Source organism: Falco rusticolus, chromosome 5, assembly GCF_015220075.1.
Source record: "Falco rusticolus isolate bFalRus1 chromosome 5, bFalRus1.pri, whole genome shotgun sequence".
Classification (NCBI taxonomy): Eukaryota; Metazoa; Chordata; class Aves; order Falconiformes; family Falconidae; genus Falco; species Falco rusticolus.
Window position 1 is genome coordinate 6,555,080 of NC_051191.1, and position 23,052 is coordinate 6,578,131.

At 36.0% G+C, this 23,052-nt stretch overlaps 1 protein-coding gene across 2 annotated transcripts; it reads right to left on the reverse strand.

Moving 5' to 3' along the window:
* Nucleotides 1-2,966: 2,966 nt before the first annotated feature.
* Nucleotides 2,967-22,604, reverse strand: MLC1 (modulator of VRAC current 1). Of its 2 annotated transcripts, XM_037390703.1 has the most exons (13): nucleotides 22,515-22,604; nucleotides 21,859-21,996; nucleotides 20,995-21,178; nucleotides 18,792-18,881; nucleotides 16,665-16,718; nucleotides 16,473-16,574; nucleotides 10,851-10,952; nucleotides 9,847-9,918; nucleotides 9,262-9,378; nucleotides 8,269-8,325; nucleotides 7,032-7,154; nucleotides 5,440-5,607; nucleotides 2,967-3,528 (listed from the first exon to the last, which is right to left on the reverse strand). In XM_037390703.1, the coding sequence occupies exons 3-13, from the start codon at nucleotides 21,172-21,174 to the stop codon at nucleotides 3,454-3,456; spliced, it is 1,140 nt and encodes a 379-aa protein (XP_037246600.1). In that variant the 5' UTR covers nucleotides 21,175-21,178; nucleotides 21,859-21,996; nucleotides 22,515-22,604; the 3' UTR covers nucleotides 2,967-3,453. The 2 variants fall into 2 exon arrangements, with proteins under 2 accessions (XP_037246600.1, XP_037246601.1); XM_037390704.1 differs by lacking the exon at nucleotides 16,665-16,718 and having other exon boundaries at nucleotides 16,473-16,559.
* Nucleotides 22,605-23,052: the final 448 nt, after the last annotated feature.

The window sequence follows — 23,052 nt, forward strand, 5'->3', positions numbered from 1 at the left end:
CAAACTATATGTAACCAGTTTTGCCGATCACTGCTATGATTTTCTCTGAACAGATTTTCTCATCCACATCACAAGGGTTTATGAGGTATCCTACCATTCTTCCCAGAATATTTACAAATTATTAAAGAAAAATATTTTAGAACACTATTAACATTGGTAATAAAATTACTGAAGAAAAAGCTACAATCTTGAGTGTTCAAAAAGAAAACCTCTTTTTAAAAAAGAGAAAAAGAAGGAAAAAAAGAATATTCACAATTTTCCAACCTTTTTGTAGACAATACATACTTTTAAGAACTTAAAGCTCAGAGAAATTTGAGTTATTAGCAAATATGGTATTTTTGCAATTAAATCAATTGCCAAACATATTTACCTTAATTGCCTTTTAGAAATCTTAGTGAACTGTATTTCTCTGGTTTGGAGGTAGAATGTACTTCTTTTATTTCTATGGTTTAGCCCTATAGCAGAAAAGAAGCGAAAGCAACTATAATCCAAGCAGCAGTAAACAAAAGCAGTATTGGAAAATTTTCTTTCCATTCCATGCTAAAGACTACATCCATCTATTTATTCAGCTTTACTACTTACATTAATACTGGTGTACTGAAAGGCTTAGAGATCTGGAATTTTTCAGATTTGATACAAAACTCTGAACTCTGAGGCTGCTGATTACTGTTAGGTAGGGAAAAGCATAAAACCTGTGATGAATTACTTTTATAAGATCTGACTCTGTTTAGATTAAATTGTCTAAAAATCAAACCGATTATTACGTTTCTCAAATTCAGATGTATATACTGATTTTGTTATCATTACATAATCCCACAACTACATAATAAAATTAATAACATTGGAAAGTAAATAAAGCAACACTGCAAAAATACAACACAATGTCCTGAGTTACTATGGGCTTATATAAACCAACTTTGCGTCCTAATGCAGATAAAAATCAGACGACCTGGAAAGAGAAAAGCATTGAAAAGCAACAAACTGCAATTCATATAATTTACCCTTTTTTTCACCAGACCACAGCTATGAGTGCAATTAAGTACTTGAAATACTTTGTTCCTTTGATTTTAGCAATAAAAAGGTATTAATTTTATCTGACTTGGGTTTCTGTTATGCCCACAATCATGGCTGCTGAAGGGAATAACACTAATGAGTGAATTGGAACTTATCCTCACGTAAAGAGCTGTCAGCCCTACATTAATTATGATTTTAAAAGCCTACCTCTTACCTCCCATAATTTTCTTTCTTGCATGGGATAAGAAAATTCAACCTCCAGACCACTATCTATGGTGGGGCTCCTAGTTGACTAGGTGTGCAGGGAAAGTCCTGGCATCTGGCAGACTGTGTAGTCTCCACTGTGCTGAACAGTACAGGAAGGGAGCCATGGCAAGGCAGGGAGCCCAGGGGTGTTCATCTTCACTGGAAAGTAGAATCTATGGCTGGTAGCTCTGTGATGACCTCTTATTTTATTCCCATCTGTTCCTTGCCCTTGTTAATCTAAGATGACCAAAAAAACTCAGAAACAGAAATATATCTCAACCATTACTCAGGGTCAATCCAAATTCTAACTTAATCAGACTATTTAGTTTTCCTCTTTCTTTTTGATGAACGCTGTTTTCTTGACCTCTTATTATACTTTAGTCCCCCAAAAGAAAGGTTAATAAAAGGTTCTTACTGTTTGGAGGAGAGCACCTCAAATCATTTGCCTCAAAAGGAGGCTAAAGTCCCCCAGCACCTTGTTAGTGTGTTTTGTGGAAAGGAAATCCCTTCAGATGCACAACTTCCCATTCATCTGTTTTCAAACCAAGGTTAGTAACAGAAGTAGTATCTAATTATATCTAACCTCCTGCAGAACCAAAGCCAATCACCATTTGACAGAAAAGATAAAGATGATCTCTTGAAGATACAGACTCAGATAAAGGCATGTTACCACATAAAAGAAAGCAAACCATTTAGATACATTCACACTATTCTACGTATGACTATCTTTTCACTTTACAGTGATTCACAAAAAACTTCTACCTATCTACAGTTTTTGTCCAGTTTCAATCCATGTGTGAGATTTAGGAAGTTGTTTGGATGTTTATTTTTAGGTAGAACTGTCACTATTTCTTTGCAACTTTCACAAAATAGTGTACAATCAGAAACTAACTTTTTCTATTTATAAAAATGGTAGGATTTTAGCAGATACCCTGCCTTGCTGAGAGAATGTTCGCACAAGTACCACCACTAGAGGCATGAGATCTGGCAATATTTATGAAACAGCAGCTGCATCCTGTGGTTGTTGATGTATTAGTCTGGGCCAAAAAACACACACTATTTTAAGTGAACAGAGGTTGCTGTATAACATGCTCTTAAGAAGAGATGCTCTAAACTTGAAAGAGTATTCTTTATGTATTAAAATGCCATAATAATTGTCAGCTTTCCCAAAACCAAAAGAAAACATGCTAGCATACCTGAAGGGCTCTGCACTGTACGGACCTTTCTCTCTCTGTTTCCTCAGCTAAGAGGTAAGCTTTACAGCACACTCTGAACAAATGATTTGTATTATTTCAGATTAAAAAAGTATGACTTCAAAATCTAGAACCCCTCAAAAACCATCAATAGAACAATTAAAACAGAAAAACAATAAACAACCCACCATTTTGTCAGTAGCTATCTCCGTAGTTAACACCAAAAAAAGCTTACTAACATAGAAATTCTTATAGTGTTCAAAATCTATGTGATCATAACACATAATTCAGCTAGGAGGAAAAGGCAATCTGTATGGGGATATCCCTTTTTAAGGGCTGCCAGGTTATGTTAATTTTAGACATGGGAAAATAAACAAAGGAAAAGTAATATACACAAAAATACATTTGCATATGTGAAAAAAACTCTTCCCCCTTTAACAGTCCAGAAAAGGAAGCTTAATGGGAAAGAATAGTCTGGTTTCATATCTCCAATTAGAATGTCAACCCACATCCTTGAGTTTCCACATAATAATGACTTTTATTTATATAAAAGCAATGAGATGCAAAACAACTTCACAACTCCTACAAAAGTGAAGTATAAGCAAAAATATCAATTGTAACTTGTACTCATAACTTTACAAAAGCATTTATCAGTTACACTGACTGCATAACTGCAGTTGTAACAATCTCTTGCAAATATATGAAGCCTACTATATATTGTCATATTTTACGTTGCCATCAGCATAAATCCATGTGACTCATTACCTTTTTTCTAAAGGTAACTTCTAAAGCAACGCTAGAACACAGATACCAACAGAAAAGACAGACGTGTTAAAAATATTATCAATAAATTTCAAAATTATTAGAAAGGCACATTATTTACTGTGTTATTCCTTAGCTCCTACTGCTGTAGCTATATTGCTGTTTATAAACTTAAAAGTTTTTAAGCCTCAATTCAAACAGGTGATTTACTGTATTGGCTGCATTTGCAGAATCCAAACTACTGAGCCATCTGCACCACAACTGCTTTCCAGGCTTTGTCTTTGTCAAAATCCTTTAAGGTATTATTGGAAACCTAAAAGTAAACAAATTTCAGACAAATGGAAACATGAAACAATGCTTTGGTTAAAAACTGAAGTTCAAGCAAATAAATATCTGACAGAAGCTAGGAGAATGTGAACATGAATAGTTACATTCCGAGCTATTAATATATTCTACACACTGTAAATTACATAGTTCTGTATACTGAAAAGTTTCCATTTATAATATAAAATATAATAACATAAATTATATAATTACTTGAGACATTTGGGTCAAAAAAACTTGGCCAAATGCCTATTTTAAACATGTTACTTGGGACATTTTTTTCAAGATTTTTTCCAAGATGCAACTGAAGGCCTTAGCCCCTTACCTCTAAACCCAAATTAGAAGCAGGCCCCTGAAGCGTCACTGCATGTGTGTAGATAAATCTTAGTTCAAGCAAACTAAGGTCTTGCCTAAGAACACAGACTTCTGAGAAGCCAAAGGGACCTACACCTTAACCTGTATCATTATTCTTGTGTTTAAATACTAAAAGTTAAACAAAAAAGTGTTGCTGTTCCGGAAAAAAGTGCTCCTTTTAGCATTTAATTCACACCCAGTTCTTCAGTGACTCACAAACTAGGAACACTTACATAAAGAATCCCAAAAATAATTCTGCTGTGCTTCATCTTTTATATAGAATGTAACTCTCAGGATGCAGAAAATAAGGAACCTAGGCTGAATTCCCTCAGCAGTCTGAGGGAACATAAGTCCACACCTTCCACGTTCCATTACCAACTGTATAATGATTTGACTGAATTTCAGTCCCTGCTCCCAATGCTTTCTCTCCAGTGCTGTTTCAACACAGACGCTCTTTCTAGGGCAGAGACTGAATCCAGCACGATCTCTTTCTAGTGCTGGGCCATACAGTAAGCATCTAGCTAACATGAGTTACTCTCTCCTAGTCTTCAAGGATTCAGCACTTTGCCCCGTACAGCAGAGGTGAGGAAAGCCTACAGGTACAGTGCTGTGCTAGGAGATGGATGTAGTCAACCTACACAGGCTGAAGAAAGTCGGGTTCCCCCAGCCCCTGAAGTAGCCTTCTAGCCCTGAACGACTATATGGAAAGTGCTAACAATAATACTGGCACCACCATACTCTAAATTAAAGAGTATGTACCAAACCTGTATCTGAAAGGATAGCCTGAACATGTAAGTGCAGGAAGGAAATATCAATTCTGATCTTTCTCACCAACTTTGATAGTGTAGTTAGGACATGGAGAGACCTGGAATTCCAGGCATGCTCCTCTGCACACTGCTTCATACTGTCCAGCACAGGTAGCCACTCACTCAGGTTGCCTGCTGTTCCCACACTCCAGGTTCTTAATTCTTCTCTTTAAGTTCTCTAAACTTTGAATGGGATCTGACTTAGTTTAGTAAATCCACTCCCTCACGGCAGGCCTTGGAAAAGTACAACTCTATCGAGTACTCTCATTCCATAGCCCAAAACTTCTGCTCGAGTCAAAAGGGTTAAATCCATTCCTTTCTGGAATGGCTATGTCATTACCAGAACACAGTCATGCAAGGATCATCACCTCTTCTGTAACTTCTTTCTGACATATACATAACAGTTATGGATCTGCATCCTGTGGAGTAGGGCTATCATTTTATCTTAGTACAATGATGAGCCTCATCTGTAATTGGGAGCCCGTAATACAAATAAGAACAAAAGTGGGCTTTAACCTTACAACTGTTCTTCTCATAACGGGACTTTTCACATTTACAGACACTGCATCCACCATGCTCCAGTTATCATTTAACCAGCAAAGTATTATCTCTTTATTACAAAATTCATCAGTGCATTAACATCCTCACAGTTTAACTGTGATCTGAATTAACACGAAACATTACCAAAAAGTCTTTTTAAATACAGATATTTAAATTTTGTAATGGATATAAATACATACCTCTGTTGTTCTGTACTCCTGTTTTTTAACCTGTGATGCTGTCCATGACGAATCATGTAGTTTCATTTTTGTCTTGTAATTTATACACTGTATTACAGTTCCAATAGTAAGGCATGCCTGAATTAGCAGCATCAACATCAGAAGCAAAAGGAGCACATCGTAAGATTGCTGAAAACAGACATGAACATATTGTTAACTACTTGAATAAAATATTTTCTGCCATTCCCACCTCCATATTCTTGAGATTTGTATCTAGATTTAATTTTTTAACTCAAATTATAATTTACAGTTTATTTCAGCATGAATCGAATTAAAATTTGAGGGCCTGAGTTTGCTTAAAGTAGAACAGATCGATAATTTTCAACAAAATGTTAATTTGCCAAATGATCTTTTCCTCTAGCAGAATTGAAGAAACCATTCTCTAAAACACAGAGTCTCACTGCTGGTCTTGATCCGAGCGATGTCACAGCTATGCCTGGGCCTGACCCTTTGCCTTGCTGGCTCTGACCTTGCCCTGCTGACCTGAATTCCTGGAACTGCCTTGCTACTATGGAGTTGTCTGGTAACCACTGAACTGTTTGCTGAACCTGGTTACCATAGCCAGACCTGCCTTGTTTTTCTCTTTTTGGGTACTGCAGGACTGCGCTCCTTGGCAATGAGGTCACTGCCCTCGTCTGCTTTGCTGTCACCTTCCACTCCACTGTTCACCCTTCTTTGCAGAGCAGCCCACCGTTGCTGCATCCAGACACAAAGTAGCCTAAGAATGTAAGAAATGCTCTGCAGGGTCACACCACTTCCCTACAGTCCAGACTTGTCTCCAACACCTGCAACAGGAGAAGCTACTTAAAAGAAACATCAAAGCCATGGCTACTTCCCGAGGTCCAACAACACACTATGCTCCTCTAGTATCACAACAGGACCACATACTCAAAAGCTGGTTTTCCAGTCCCTAAGATGTCATTTAATAACCATTTTCCCTCTCCTAAAATTACAAGATTACTTAAGGACTAGGGGGCACTAAAAGTCATTACCCTTACTGACACTATTTTAATCCCCATAAATGGTTCTTTGAACATCATCACAGGTTGCTAAACACATTGATGGTAAAGCCCTAGAAAGCTGTTCAGCAATGCATTGGTAACACTTCATATGAAATGCTTTAAGATTTGTAAACTTTTTTTTTATTCTCTGCCGCAATCCAGGCTTGCTTTGAATGAATCCACGTGTAAGCTTACAATCTCAGCTGTTGGCAGACATCCTAAGAAACAGAAAAATGTATTCTTCAAGTAAACCTAGAACCTTTAATTTATATACTACAAATTTATTAAAACCTCAAGGAGTCCAGCAATATTATTTTTACTGCTTCTTTAGAATAGTATCCCATTTTTAAAAAACTTTAATTCCAGGGTAGCAACAGATTTAACATACTTAAAATTGTATCATCAGTTAAATGCAAGTTTTTGAATAATTTCTGTAAGATTTTATTCAATTTTTATCACGCAGTACCTTGTCTTCTTATACTTCCTAATTCATTCTTGTTTTGCTACTGTAATAGATAGATGTTAATTTTACTATTGCATAAAAATACATACTTTAACAGCAGGTGGATAATTTTTAAAGATGTCAACAACTTGCATGATACTGAAGGATAAGTATGCAGAAGCCGTGAACAACAATGGAGAGGTAACACTGCTAATGGCAATCAGGACCTCAACCTAAAAAATAAGATAATACATGTTAAATAAGAATAAAAACAAATTAACACCTTGGTTTGTGAGCTGCATCTCCTTGAAGCAAGCATAACAGAAGTGTGTAAAAGTGTGTGAGATTCAACATATGAAACAAATATTTAAGATCTATCCACACTGCATAGAGATATAGCAGCAAGCTTTGAATAAAACAAGTTTCCAAGCCAAAACACTGTTGTTCTGTAATTCATTTTCCATTTAATATGGATGACGGGGCATTTGTTTGATTTTAAAAGTGCCTTTCATACACAGATAGAGGAAGTAATACCCAACTTAGAGAGCCAGTATAGAAGTATCATTATTTCGTACAAACTGAAGAATAAATGAGAATTCACAGCAGATATTGCAGACTTGCAACCTAAAATAACTATGCAAATAAATTTGAGTGCTTTGAAGCAAATTTATTGCCATACAATAGCAGCCTTATTTTCATTCAAATAGCATCCCTACTGGATCAATTTCTGACTTCAGTTGTGGTCACACATCTTTACTGACTTAAAATATGGTTGCATCACTATTACTTAGAACAGATGTTTTAAGGAGGTTTAACTACACATCTGGCACAGTCAAGGAATAAATACACTCTGCTGAATATTCTCAGTCGTTGTCACTAGTCATGCAGATGAGAAACTTGTTCAAAATAGGATCTAGGTCCAGTGCAGCCTGCACACCTGATTTTCTTCTTTCAGATACCACAGCTCATAATGAAAGGAGAATGGAACAGAAAGGACCTCAGCTCAGAAGCACGAAATTAGTTCTGGGCATGCCATATGAGGTATGTTGTTTTCCTACAGTAATATCCATTTGCAAGGAACCAGTAAGAAAACAAGCAGACAAACAAAAAACCCCAATAAACAGTCCTTTGAATGCTTTTCTAGAATTGCTGGAACTAAGTTCCCGAAGGGCCTACTGGATTTCTTTTTAGGAATACCAGCTTACACTCATGCTACATATTTCTGTCACATTTTGTGGAAATAACTAAAAACAAGTGAATGAATATGAGTAGTGTCCACTATCACAGGCAGGCTTTCTTAGTATTATTCCACGCTAATGACGAAATCCAAGAATTTTACACACTTACCAGACATTTACTTGGATATTCAGCAGCTACATGACTTGCAATAGCACTTGGAAAGCACTAAACAAAAAAGCATAACAAAATAGATATTTACCTACTTTAAAAATTACAAAAATTACAGTTGAGTTATAGTGATTCCCACTAGGCACAGGTCACATTCTAAATTTCCTGAAAAGACAAAACTGTATAGACTTACTATGACAGTATTAGAAATTGATTAGTCAAATGGAAATATAACTAATCTTCTTGTAACTTGCATTTAATGAGTATCACGTATTAAACCTACACATACTGAAATACAATTATTTTCAAGATCTGACAATTCTAGAGAAAAACCTAATGAACCCCACTGAATTTTGTGAATTCTGAATGCTGAAAAAACTTGTTTATGATCTTTTTTTCCACTTCATGCTCAGGGATTTTCCAGGCATAGGAGCCACAGGTAAACCTGATGTTTATTGTCTTCTTTCTCAACTGGTTGAATTTGTGGCCGGCAGGTAGCACAGCATCCTGCATGAATCCTCTGCTCCTAGGTACAGGCTGTTACTAGTGACAAGGATTACCAATCACAGTCTCAGACTTTTAAGATAGTTATGGCTGACAGGCTAAAGATGTTTCTATGGATTCTGCCATGCTGAAACTAAACCTTTTATTTTGCAGCCTGAAACATTCTAAAACCTAGGACTTAGTTGACAAGGCATTTCACTTTCAATACCCTTGTTTATTACTCATTTCCATTTTACAAAACTGAAGACTGAAAACGTATCAGAACATTTTATAAGAACCAAAGTACTGTAAATCAAAATAGAACATGCATATTGCATAAATATATTAAGTAAATTGAAGTGCTAATTCATTTGCTAAACACCAACTGCCAGTTAGTATTCGGGCCAAAAATATATTCCAGTAGGGAGTGGAAAAATGAAAAAGTTAAAAAAAAGGAAAAAAATATCTAAGACTTTTTTTAGAAGAGTACCTTCATTTTGAACTACTTACAGCAACTAAGATCCAAAAGAATGTTACTGAAAGGTATGGACCTGAGACTAGAACATCCATATTCAAAGCAATTATTCCACCAAATACTGATGAAATTCCAATAATCACCTCAATTACCTAAAACAAGGAAGATCACACAAATTATTAACAGTGCATTTGAACACCAAATTTCCTATTTGCATATAAAAAGGAACTCACTGGAAGGAAAAAATGCATTTATGCTATTAGCTATACATGAAGTCTATGTTTTTTCAGATCTAAAATATGGTAAAACTCAAGCTAGTTAAGGGAAAACAAGATCAGCTTCATTATGTGTATTTATGCTCTCATTTATTAGCTCCACTGAACAGCAGTTCAGTTTATACTATTTATCCTTAAGTCACTGAGTAGTCTCTTTCCTATTATATATGGCAGTTACCATTTATCTTGCAATATTCTAAAAGGAAACATTTTAAGATATATCTCTCTTTCCTGTCTTTATCCTTTCATCTCTTACCTACACTGATCTCCTGGCTTTAAAAAAGTTTAGCACTTAAAAAGTGAAAGAACAAATTAATTTAATGAAAGAAACAACATTTTTCTTACTGAGTATGACTTCAGAATTCGAGTAGGAAAGCTGACGTTGCTCAAAACGATGGTACTGTCATATGCAGTATTCTAGAGGGGAATAAAAAAAGGCATGATCAAAAAACCACACAAAGCAATACATTTCTTTCTAATATCCTGTACAACTTGTTACAGATCCTAACAGTGGCTGCAATGTCTGGTTGGCCCATCAGAGCTGACAGTGACATGCTACAGTGTTCGCCAGTGTCAGCAGACCACATCAATCACATTAAACACAAATGAGTTGGTCACAGATTAGCTGTTATACAAGCACCATTCAACAATGAAATATGGTCATCTTGTCTCCCCTTTCCACCTTCAAAATATATACTTTTTTCCTGAGCCTTCAGATTTTACTGATGTGGACAAACAGTAACTGAAGGAGGACAGCACACTATACGAAGCAAGCAATACTTCCACGGAATACAAAATGTTACAGCATGGTTGCTTCATTATTACCTGAAATAAGTACTGTTGTAGAAAAATGAGGGTGGATTTGGAAGAGCACTTGTGACTAAACAAATTTTTTTCTATAGCTTCAAATTCTGAAACCAATATTCATTGTCCAGATACTACCAAATCAGCATACAGGACAAATACTTTCTCCACCTCAGGCTTCAAGATGGCATTGCTCGCATACATACAAGTCACAGTATTCTAACGTATCAAACATCATTAAGCTTTGCAGAACAAAACAGAAATAAAACACTTGCCATGCCTGTCCATAAGATACTCAAACCCTGTGCTGCATAATTGCAACTGGTCATTATACAGCAGGCCCATTGCACTCTAAAAGATAAAAGAGTCTACTACTGTTTAGTATGGTACTTTCATTTATCGTTCAAATCTAGTTCTACCATATAATATGAACTTATATACTGGCACTGCCAGTAACTTGTCAATGTATTTAATACAGGAAAAATCAAGTATTTTTTAACACCAAACAAAAGAAAAAAACATTTTTAATCCTTAAAGTTACCTACTTTCTTTCTTGCGCAGCAATCTTCAGTAGACCTAGCTGAAATTATGACAGTAGTTGCCATGAAGATTTCCAGCAGAATAAGTAGAATCAAGTTGAAATTTATCTGTCAGTAAAATCCCAGACATAAATGGGTTACATCTTCCATATTAAAAATAAAGGAGGGGGTGGGATCTAGCAGGATCCAGCAGGCTGTCTATTTTCTGTGACATTTAGACATATCAATTAATTAGAGACCTTGTTAACTGTTTTCTTGGTTCTTGCTGAATTTCTAGGACAACACTTAGCTGTCTACATAATACTCAGAATGCCTAATTAAAAAAGAATAATTTATTTCATTTATGGGAATAGTCTGCCTGAAGATTTTATCACTCTCTTCCAGAAGAGATTTAATGACAAGGGCATGATTGCTAGGTATGTTTGCATTTTGCAGGACCTTCCATGTGAAACCAGAACACTGCAGCAAATGATGGAAAATTCACAGGAGCAGAAAGCGGACAAACAAGAGCAAGCCTGACTAGCCCGGGGCAAAGGCAATCCACTGGTGCAGCAGGGGGGGAAGGAGGGCCACAGCCTCCCAACCCCTGTGCTGCAATCCAAATGGTACGATACAATATCTAATACTGAATGAAAACACAATCCATAGAACTGGGCCAAAAATCCTAACTCTTGTGCTCTACATAATGCTAGTAGAGCACTGACAAACACTTCATAGTTTAATAATTCTTGCAGGTCTAACAGACAACATGATTGTGTAAAAACCTGGAAGCTGCCATTCCTCCTGCCATTGCACATCTTCAAGAGACAAGTAAGTGAATGTAATACTTATAATTTCTCATTGGTTCCTTATTATCTCATGAAAAGATGTAGATCACTACTCTACATGGGAATGATTCAGAATCATTTTCCAGAGGCACACAAGATCAGCAGAGTGGATCTCCCCTTCTTGTCTTCAAAAGCAACATGTTTTTCCACTGGCAGCCCAAGAAAACATTTGGAAAACATCTGGTCAGGCTGTTGGGCAAAGCACCATTAGTTTAGGGAGAAATTACTCCTTTCAGAACCTGTACAATTATAGCAAACCATTGTTCAAGGACTTGGAATTATATTGTTCCCTCATGTCAGACCTGCTTTGTAGATAAACAAATCCCGTTTTTTCTCTGACATGTATCTTGAAGCACAGGTTTTTTGAAAAAGATCATAAGTGGCAGATTTGAGAGGCTTTTTTTGGGCACTGAAATTCATCCATCTCAGGAAATCGTAATTGGAACTACGTGCCTTGCAGTACAAAACAGACTGTACAGTTGCACTAGAGCCACAAACAGCAATAAATGTCACAGTGGTAAGCTTCTAGGGAAAGTGCTAGCATGAAGAATAAAGACATTATTTGGCAAAAGATGAGGTGTCAAACATGCAGCCTGCAGAACAATTTAATACAGCCTGTAAATTCCCATGATTTTGATGTGTTTTGACACATAGCGCTGGTACTGATGTGAGCTAGCAAGGCCACACTACACATTGTAACACCAAGTAGATGTATAAGTTTGAGTCCAGAAGCACTGTAACTACATTGATGGACTCATTTAGTGCTAGGTATAAGAAGTAAATAACAGTAATTGTAAAAGTAACAGTAAATAAATTAGATTTTTTTAATTTAACTTTTATCTTTCCAGTATGTTTTTTCTGATATGACATGTCTAGAATATCAGATAGAGCCTTCCACTCAAAATTAATTAAATACCTCTAGATCAAATTAAAAATATCTCATCTCCAGTTTTGAAGTTTAGATGGTTTTGTTATTTTATTTTTTAAAAAGAAATACAGCTAAAGCTATTAGTAACTACCTTTTTGTACTATCGGTAACAATGGGAAATTTAATGTCAGATTTCTAAGCACTACAGAAACTTCTCCCTGCAATTGCCACTGTACATAGAATCTATCGCCAGACACAGAAAACCAAGTAAGCTGTGTCCTTAGTCCTCTTCCATGACTAAGGAATGTGCAAGTGCAACTAGGTAGAAACTAGTAGATTAGCACAACTTTAATCCAATTTTCTCTGAACCTGCACCAGGTATTAAAAACATGATTCACTGAAACAGTACGAAAGGGTTGAATTAATTTCAAGATTGAATAATCTGAAGTTCAATATAGTTGCTTAAATGCAGACTTTTACCATGATTTAAGATATCCTGCAGATGTTTCAAGACATCTGCACAGGTCTGACAAATAATGACAGAGAACCTAAAGGACACTGATGCCCTCTTGGGCCAGCAGCTGAAGCAAGGCAGAACAAGTCAGCACATACCTAACTGATACACACTCGTATAGTTAGGTAACCAAATCAAGCACTGACACCCCAGTATCTGTGTGCACCCACGCTGCCTATGCTTCCACTACTGCTAGTGGAGACCTACTCTATACAGACAAGAGAGGAAACCCCAAAAGCTACTGGGCCAACCAGTCACTAGAGGCAGGGTTCAATTATACTGGCTGCTAGTGCCACTTGAAATACTCAAGCATATTGAATGTGCCTACATGACTGGGTTGTATGACACGGGACTGATGGGAGACTCTCGCTCACCTAGAGTAGAAGCAGCAGTCAAGCAGAGTATCTCACAGCACTTTCAAAATAAGAGATGTCTAAGTTCAGGCCAGGGAATCCTGTCTTAGCCATCTATGCTGAGGGAAACAAGATTGTACTGCAGGGTCCCAGTAACTGGATCATCTTAACTACAATGGAGGTACAGACACTCAGCTTGCAAGGAGACAAGATATGTATATACTCAATATGGAGTTAATTTAAATCCTGTTCAAGATCTGAACACTTTCAGTTGTGGTGGCCAGCATGCACAAGGTTCCACTCATTTCTGTCCATCAGGCTTCTTACTCTGAGAACTGGGAATGAACAGAGTTGCAGCAGTGGCAGTTTGCATCTTTTACATATTGTATCCTTCATGTTGATAGCATACTAACCACAGAACTGCACCCTGCTGGAGTGGTGTCACAGAGTCTAGAGCATGGCTTGTATCTTGCATTCCATTTATCTGTCTAAAGTAATTTTGTGGAGTTATCCATCAACATGAGTAACACTAATGAGAATTACCCAGGTCCTTTATAAAGGCGTGGGGGTGGGGGTTTTAAATGTGAATTGTCTTAATTGGATAAACTTACCCTTTTTATGAGTCTTACTGCTTTTAAACCACTGGCAGTGATTTTGCATCAGACCTAGTATTATTTTCTTGTGCCGTTTCCCATGGGAGGGAAAATAAATATGATGGTGAAAGAACAGTTAAAGAAATGGTATTCTACATTTTCTTTGTATAACATGGGTAATGGAAAACAGCTGGCAGCAAGCTGACAAACAGTGAGACTGTCCCACTGAAACCACTGTCCTTCAAAAAGGAGAGCAAGTCAGCACCATGAATAACTCTTAAGACAGAAAGGTTCAAGAAAGCTTCAGAGTCAGCTTTGCACGGTTATCCTGACTTATCTTTATTCAGTGATCAATGACATAGTATGGACATGTAATAGGCAAGTGAAAATAATTAAAACCACATAACTAAGGATGTCTTGTGGATATGATTGTAGATAACTGACATTTGGCAAAGAAAGAATTTGCCTTGTTATAAATTTAGTGTTTGTCACTTATACTTTCCCAGTCTGATATAATCTCTTTTTTCAAATGGTTTGATCTGCCTTGAAAATATGAAGTCTGTTAATATTTTATAATAGAAACCGCCAATTTTTATGCAATCTAAAAACTACTCACTTCAAAAGTATGCTGCAAGTGAAGTTAAGTTTTTACACATAGGGCCAGCTCAAAGCTTCTCAAGAGCATAAGGAAAATTGATTTTATCACATGGGGCTCATGACAAAATAACTATTGTGGTGGCAAAATGAGTCCCTTGGGCCAACCTTTCCTGGGCAAACATAGCCCTCCACTGTCTCAGCACTGTGATCCTGTCTACCAGGAATGCAAAGTGTCTGGTAGTGTCCAATGACACTTCTCTGCTGTTTTCACTCAGAATACTTGGACTGCTTTCTAATACTTGAACTCTCTACCAAGAAAGGAAGAGAAAAGCCTATACCCCCATGTCTTGTACATAATTCATTCAGCTCTAACTGCCTAAGTCACTTGAGGGGGCAAATACATGCAGGAACTGCTACACTAGCAAAAAGCTAGCAAAGGCTGTGCAAAGAATTGACTGCTATAAACTCTCCCAAGATAAACACAGCACCCAGGGGGACTTGACACTGTCCCATCAAACACAGAGCAAAACTGACCACATCTAAAGCCAGTACTACTTGAATTCAAGTGATCTGACTGTCCAGAGTGTTAAATCTCCACAGCTCTGAGTGACTGCAGTACTCCATCTTTCTGAAAGTCAGGCCAGCTGCACAGAAATGTGAAGCTAGACTTCATTACTTAATTTAAAAAGTAGGTTTGAAAGTATTGGCCTAATATACTGCACTTTCCAAGTGAAAGTAAACACAGTTTAGAGGTTCAACATTTGTGAAATATGGAGCTCACCAGATGTTACTAAAATAGTATAGATAACTCCAAAGCAAATTATCTCTGCACTACTTTTCTATTAGAAAACTTTTGTCACTAATTCAGATCTGCTATATTATTATAGGGAGTCATTATTAGTGCTGAGCTGTTAGTATCACAATAGCCGATATAATAGTGGGAAAAGAACTGAACCATAACATGATAGCAGTCATTAACCTTCACACAAAATGTATGACAGAGTTGTACTGAGCATAGCTATTCTGTGATAGTCTATTATGAATATTCATCAATGGTAACAGTAATACCTTATGTAGTATATAGGTCTCAGAACATTTTACCGCAGGAAAAAAAACCAAAACCAAAACCACCCTATAGTTCTACTGTTTGGCTTAAACTACCAAAGACAGATGTTAAAAGGTTGTGACTCAAAACTAATGAACTTTTCCCAGCATGAAATATGTGTGCTTCAAATGACATAACTGCTGCATTCTCTCTGTTGATGATGTATGAGAAAAATAGTCATCAAAAGTTTCTTTCCTGATGGCCTCAAGCATACTAGCCATTAAAGAAGATCCAGGAAAGGATTATACTTAATCTCATGATGAAATTTCCTAGCAGAGGCACTTTTTGGGACACCTCCTCATTTCAGTACGATTTAACCCTAAAAGCTGGCTAATCTACAGGTGAGGAGTAATTAATTTTCAATTCTCTCTTCTGATGCTGCTCTTTCAAAAAAAAACCACAACAAAAAACTGGCTGCAGTCAACAGAAAAATAAACAGTCAGTTGATGAAACTGGATCACTTTTGAAGATCTAATGCATGTTTTTGAACTTCGAATACAAGAAGACAGGAAAGTAATTTCCATATTAATCTCTAAGTTAGTTGTCCCATGTATCTTTTTAGCCATTTAAGTTTTCATCTCCGATGTCAATTTTCCAGTCTTGTCTTACTCAGAAAAGTAAAGCTACTGCTAGATGATATTTCCTCACAGACTAAGTAGGAATACTGGGGTATTAACAGCAATGTAATTACATGTGATCACCACCCACCTCACCCCTTCTATTTTTTTTAACAAAGATAAATGTAGCATAATTAGTGTCTCAGTAACTTACATTTATAGCTGATGGATTGAGGACAAGTTTGCATCCAAACCAAATTAAACACGTTGTTGTAACAGCAAATGTAGAGACAAACAGAATCTGAAAATTGGGTATCTGAAAAACAATTTCAAAATGGGTTTCTCTCTCATGGTAACCCCAGAGGGGGAAAGAAAGATATAACTGCCAATAAAATCTTATACTTACCACATTAATTTTATTCCTTGCTATAGCAAAGCTCACAACTGCTGAAGGAATACACTGGGGAAATTAAGAGAGAAGACTAATGGGATATTCTGCACAAAAAATTTGACATATATATGTATTTCTATACATGTAATTTATTTGGTCTAAATTCATATTTCAGTTAACTTAGACAAACAGAAGATCAGAAACTCTGAGAGAAGTCTGTCACTCTTGTACAAGCTCATTAATTACAATTGGTATCTGAGGATTACAAGAGGTTTTAAATATGCCTTCCATATCCCTCAATTTTGACTAGCTACCCACCACAAGTGATGAGTAAAAGAAAGTCTTTCATGCCTTTGTTAAATTAACTCTAGAAGGCCTGAGATCCTTAAGCAGAACAAGACAAACACTACTGCCAAACTGGGCCTCCACATTCTTTCAAACAGACAAAGTCATGGTTGCATAAACTAAAATTTGGCCAGTCTCAATACAGTTCTGAAGAACTCCATAAAAACTGATCTGTTGAGTCAAATTACACCTTAAGAACTGTGCCTGGGATCTCCACTATGTTCACCAGGAACTGTGTTTCTATAGTTAAGGGCAGAGCTAAATGGTAAAATCATGCATAAGTGGAAAGTTTCACAAAGTAATTTCTCTATCCCTTAGCTGTTCCCCACCACCATAGATATGGTACATGTACAGATCCAGCTGTTTTACACAAATACATAATGTTACAACATACTAATAAGCAAAATAAAAATATACTCAACTAAAATTATTCTAAACATTTTCATGTTAAATAATGAACCATGTAACAAATGCTGTGTTTCTTTTATCTTTTAAAGACAGAAGTTCTAACTATCTTTTCAAACATCTGCACACTGATGGCTTAACAATGGAACCACTATAACTGGATTACTAACGACATTTAGAACTCTTGGTAGCACTTCCTTAACACCTAAATGACCTGTATTTAACATAATTAAAACATCCTTTTATGTCCTGGATACCCTAGAGTCCCTAGAACACTACATGACCATGTTGATGCAACTGAATCCTACTACTAGTCAAGATGGTTAAAATAGTCTAGAAAGCAACTCAGCTCATGCTAAAATAGACATACAGTAGTCAGTTAGCTACACAGCTCTCTAGGCCCTTCCAACTGTATTGACTCCATTATCTGAAGCAGCAGCTCTAACACCTTGCTCACATACAGACACCCAAACGTACACAACTTTATCCACGGCAAACCATGCAAACCCAATGTGAGAGCAAGACCTCTGGAAATTCTCAATAAATACAAAATTAAAAGAGACAAGATCTGGGGCAGAAAAAGAGACATCTCAGTAATTAAGATTAATGTTGCAGAGAATAACACAAAGATACTAACTTTAAAAACTGTTTCAACTTTATTCTAACACCTCTAGCAGAAACAAGTGACAACTCATTCATAGAAAAACTCCTGGGACTTGTTTAAAGCAAAGCATTAGTCTTGCACCTAACTTAAAACAAATAGGCAAGTCATGAGAATAATGATAGAACAGAATCCTGCCATGAACAAACCAAGTACATCAGACTCATCTTATGCACATAGATCTAAAATGTAGATCAAGCATACATAATACATATATAAAAAAAAAAATCTCCCTAAAAATACACTAAAAAAAGACTGGACTTTGGAAAACAACAGATACCTTTAATGCATATTTTACTAATAAAATAACAGTATTCAAGAGAAGTCTGCTCAGCACCTGGAGATTATCGCAAAATAAAATGAAAAAGTAATACTTTGAAATACAATCTGAAATACATTCTGATAGCATTTAGCCAGGAAATTCCCCAAATGCATAACAACGCAAATTTTCTTAAAATCAAGCACAGAAATACTGTTCATGCAGATAATTACAGCATGCCAGTGGTGAGCTGGTTAACAAAAATGGTAGCACAAACCAGTTGTCTTTACGACATCTGCTATTCCCTTAGCAATGGGATGAAAACCCATTTAATGAACTGTTAAATATAATTAAATCTTCCACGAAGAAAGTTAGTAGTAGAAAGACAGAATAAAAGACAATAAACCCACAAAAATTATTTATGATTGATTTTGCTGTCAAACAGCCACAGAAAACAATTAAGAATGCTTACTGAACCTGCTGCACAACGTAAATAATCCATTTCAGATGGAAAAATATTTCCCAGATATAGTGAAAATCCAGAAGTAATAAGGAGGCAAGTCTACAAAGCAACAAATAAGATAAATTAATACAAATAAAAATATTTTTAAAAGCAATTAGGCAGACAGAAATCAGTAATTCCTTTCAAATTAAGCTACTGATGAATATTTAATAATGCAGTCTTTGTGTGATTAATTTTGAAGAAAAATTTCAAAACATGCTGAGTTCTGAAGATGCCCTGCTGGTTACCAAGACTTAATACTGAACACTATAATCATGTTTGAATCAAGCATTGTGCCCTGACTTAGCAAATACCTAATAAAATGCTCAAAAGGTAATTGCAGTGTTTGGTGGTAAAAATGTTTCAGAAACATCAACTAAGCCTCTACTTTGCATTCTCTGCTTGGCTCCTCCAACATTCATTACACATATGGGCAGGTGGGCACACCAACTAGAACATAGTAACAAAAATAGTACTATGATACATTAATGAAGGTTCTTCCCCCTTCCACACTCCCGCCTCCCTCCAAACTTTCTTCCTGCTTTGGTTCAGTGGCACACTCATAACGTCCAATTCCTCTTGTTCCCTTGCTAACTATTCTATTTATTTCATAATTATCAGTTACAGCCTCAGCAATAAATGATTAGTGTATTCTACTAACATTTTTTGGTTTTGCTTGTCATTCCTCTGAGTAGGCATTTCTTTGAAGGGGCAGGGGAAGATGAGAGACAGAATGGCTCTTTTGTTCTAACTGGGTATTTTTGTCATGTTACAAAATTATGGGGGTCTTTGAAAAGTCCTTGCCAAAAAATGACAGAAAATAAGGACAGAGAATTCTGGCAGACTGGATGAACAGCACTTAAGAGAACACAACTTGAAATTGTGCTTGAAGCATGTTGAATTGTTCTCGCACAAGAACAGCCCAACTAGCAGCCACTTTGAAGTCACTCGACCACTCTACAGTTTGCAACTGCTCCCTAAAGTGGATGGTTCTGTTCACTATGACTTTGTTGCCCAGCATACAGACACCCCTTTCTGGACAACGTCTTTTGAAAGAGTTGAGAGAGATTAACCACTACAATACTTGGGAGAAAAATCTAATTGGAGTTTATTGAACTAGTTTATTAATAAAATTGCTTTTTCATTTATTCATGAAATTCATACTTCTTGATAATATGACTGCAGCAAATTATCATTAAACATTAGTATCTCAAATCATTCACAACTCCTCATTAAAAAGGAAAAATCTAATTACAGACAGTTGTCCTTTTTGACAATTAAATCTGAGAAAATTTAATGCAAAGAAAGCCAGCTCTTCTGCTGCTCTCTCTTTATGTAACAGTGCATCTGAAAGGAAATCCAAATTTCACAGATTGCCAGAAAGGAAAAAATGTTCAGCTGTTGCCATGAAAATAGGGCAATACTTTAATTTACTGCGCAAAACCAAGTAATTACCGTATTAACAGTGAAATATTTTTAGCTCTTAGTAAAAGTACTTTTCAAAACACATGACCTGACAGAAAAAAGATCAAGTTCTAATTGCTATAATTAAGTTTAATTAGCTTGGCTCAGAACATGAAGAAGCATATGTACATGCAAGATCAGTGTCCTATGATGCTAGCAGTGACACAAAAGTTCAAATCACGGTGACATTCATTTAAGAAACTCAAGTATAGACCTCACTGTATGAATATTCTATCAAATAAATACATGACTATTGAACCCTGAAAGGTGAATGTGGCAATTAAGTACCATATATATTTTAATGCCAAAATGCTACCATGGTAAGTAAAGTACTTTTAACAGTTAAAAAATCTTAAAAGAATGCATATGATCAGGACACTTTACACCCTTTACCAAAATGCACTGTTTATACATACATGTGGGTTGATATTTACCACTGCCACACTTATTATTGTCCGTTATGCTATATGATTAAAGACAAAAATCAGCCTTCATATTGCATCTTTGATTAGTGCAGAATTATCCACAGAACACCATTAGTCAATTAAGTGTTACATTCTAAATTTGCTATACATGTTCCTTCCTATACAAATATTTACATCTAATACTATCAGCGATGAAATTCTGAGTCCCCAATGTGAAACAATAGATTATTGGGCACTAAGACCTCACCTACATTTTCAAATTCTGTATCATTTAAAGTACTTACTCCCATCAGCAAAGAAAAGATCCATGTTCTGTAACTAAAGCAAGGATGCAGCCTTTTTGATAGCTGAAGGTCACTGGATTTGATATCTGGTATATAATTTCCATTCTCCTGTTTTCCCCGCTCCAAAGTTGGCATCCTGTCATAGCTAAATTCTTCTCTGTAACCTTCTTCCCTGGTCATAACACTTCACAAAGGCAATTAAAAATAGAAACACAAATGATGAAGAAAAACCAAAAATATAATTTAGATCCTTCACATGCTTAGATCCGTGCTCAACTAGGTTTTTGTCTATTTAAGACAAAATAAATGAAAGCAGTATTTATTAGTGAGCTTATTTACATTTCAAAATATGTAAGCATTCTAACAACTTACTTGCATACAATAAGCAAATTACATAGCTACAGTTCATAATAGTACAATATAAATGCAAACAAAATGAAAGTCTGTGTATGTATGATACCTCAATGGACTTTTATTTCAAGATCTAAAAACCATTTTTGGAGGTGTTTAGTTTGAGGGTAACTCTACAACCAAAGCAGAAGTCTTTCTTTTCTTTTAACTCTAAGATAAAAAAGGTGTTTAAACACATTTGGAAATAAATTAACTTCCATTTGATTTTAACACTTCTTATCAGGTATCTAAAACGACAGACTTCACTAAGAGTCTGATGAACTTATATAAACCGAGTAACTCAGCGACAGCAAACTGTTTCTAATTTACCCGGTATCAACCATTTCTCAGGTTCACTTAGCCATTTTTTCTTCATCTCACTACTTGCCAATCTGTTCAAATACCTTGAGGAGTATCTTATATTAGAACTAAGTTACTGCAGATTTTTCAACAATTAAAAACCTTCATGCTTACCTTCAATTGAAAAGTTAACTGTCAGTTTAAAACAGTCTTGTGAAGACAGCTGCCTGTACACTTTGTGATATTCTCACCGTTCACTGAGTCATGCCGTCTTTGAAAAGTTCCCCCTTAGACTTTGGCTTTCAACAACATCTATTCAGATATGGAACAAAAGCACAGCAAAAACTTCAGTTAAGCCAGGGAACAGGGAAATGCCTCCTGAATTTTAATTAACAGAACACACTAGAAAATGACTGTACTACATTCTCATAGGACTGCTTCCAAATCAGACCAACAAATTAAAAAAGTTTCAAGTCTCTTTTTTTACTGGAGTACTACCCCTTACATCGCATCTTAAATAGAACTTTCTTCACAATTTACCAGTTTAAGTTATTATAATAGCCAGTGATAACAATATTCAACAATCTAGTTCTTGTATCAAAACAACAAAAGCTACTTATAACGCAGTATTCTAAAATACCTAAAATAAACTACACATAAAAATTCAAGTATCCCAACAAGCTGCAAGGTTAGAAAGTTAGAGGTTAGAAATCTATCAAGAATATTATCTTCACTGTAGAACTCTTCACTATCTTTTTCTGCTAATCCTAGTTATCTAGAGTGTTCAGATAAACCCTGCACACTTCAATCAGGCTGACATGCATACTTACAGAACACCGTGATTACTGAACTACATATTTTAAATCTAGCAAGCAGCAGTGACACACAATGGCCAGTGCACATTGGATCCAGTCCTCCTGCTTATTAGGCAATAAAAAAAAAAATAAAAAAAAAAAAAGAAAAGCTTTTATCTTGAAGATGTTGGCACCTTGACAGCTACAGCAATGACAGGGTCTTTTGTCTAAAGTTTAAACACTGTTGTAACCAAGACACAATTAAATCTTCAGTATTCTGAAGGGCATCGCCTTTAAAGTATGCCAGAAAAACTTTACAACAGCACTACTGCTCAATTTGTATGGACTGTAGATTTTGCTCTTGTTATAACATCAGCCGATACTGAAAGAATATTAAAATGTTACAGTTGTTTTAATAGACTGAAACATGGAAATTAATACACCATACACACAGTAGATATAGCTGTAAACTGTTAGAAAAATGAGGGGAAAGAGACTGTGTAACCACACAAAACTGTCTGAATTAATTAAGCCCATGTGTTTCTCTTCACAGAAGAAACACTATGCAAGTATT

Excerpts from the sequence above, each read along its gene's own strand:
- MLC1 (XM_037390703.1), bottom strand. The coding sequence starts at position 21,174 with ATGACCAGGGAAGAAGGTTACAGAGAAGAATTTAGCTATGACAGGATG. Across the intron at positions 9,379-9,846 it reads GAATTCTGAAGTCATACTCA|GTAATTGAGGTGATTATTGG; the intron begins GTAAGAAAAATG and ends TCCTTGTTTTAG. Across the intron at positions 5,608-7,031 it reads ATTATCCACCTGCTGTTAAA|CAATCTTACGATGTGCTCCT; the intron begins GTATGTATTTTT and ends GTCTGTTTTCAG.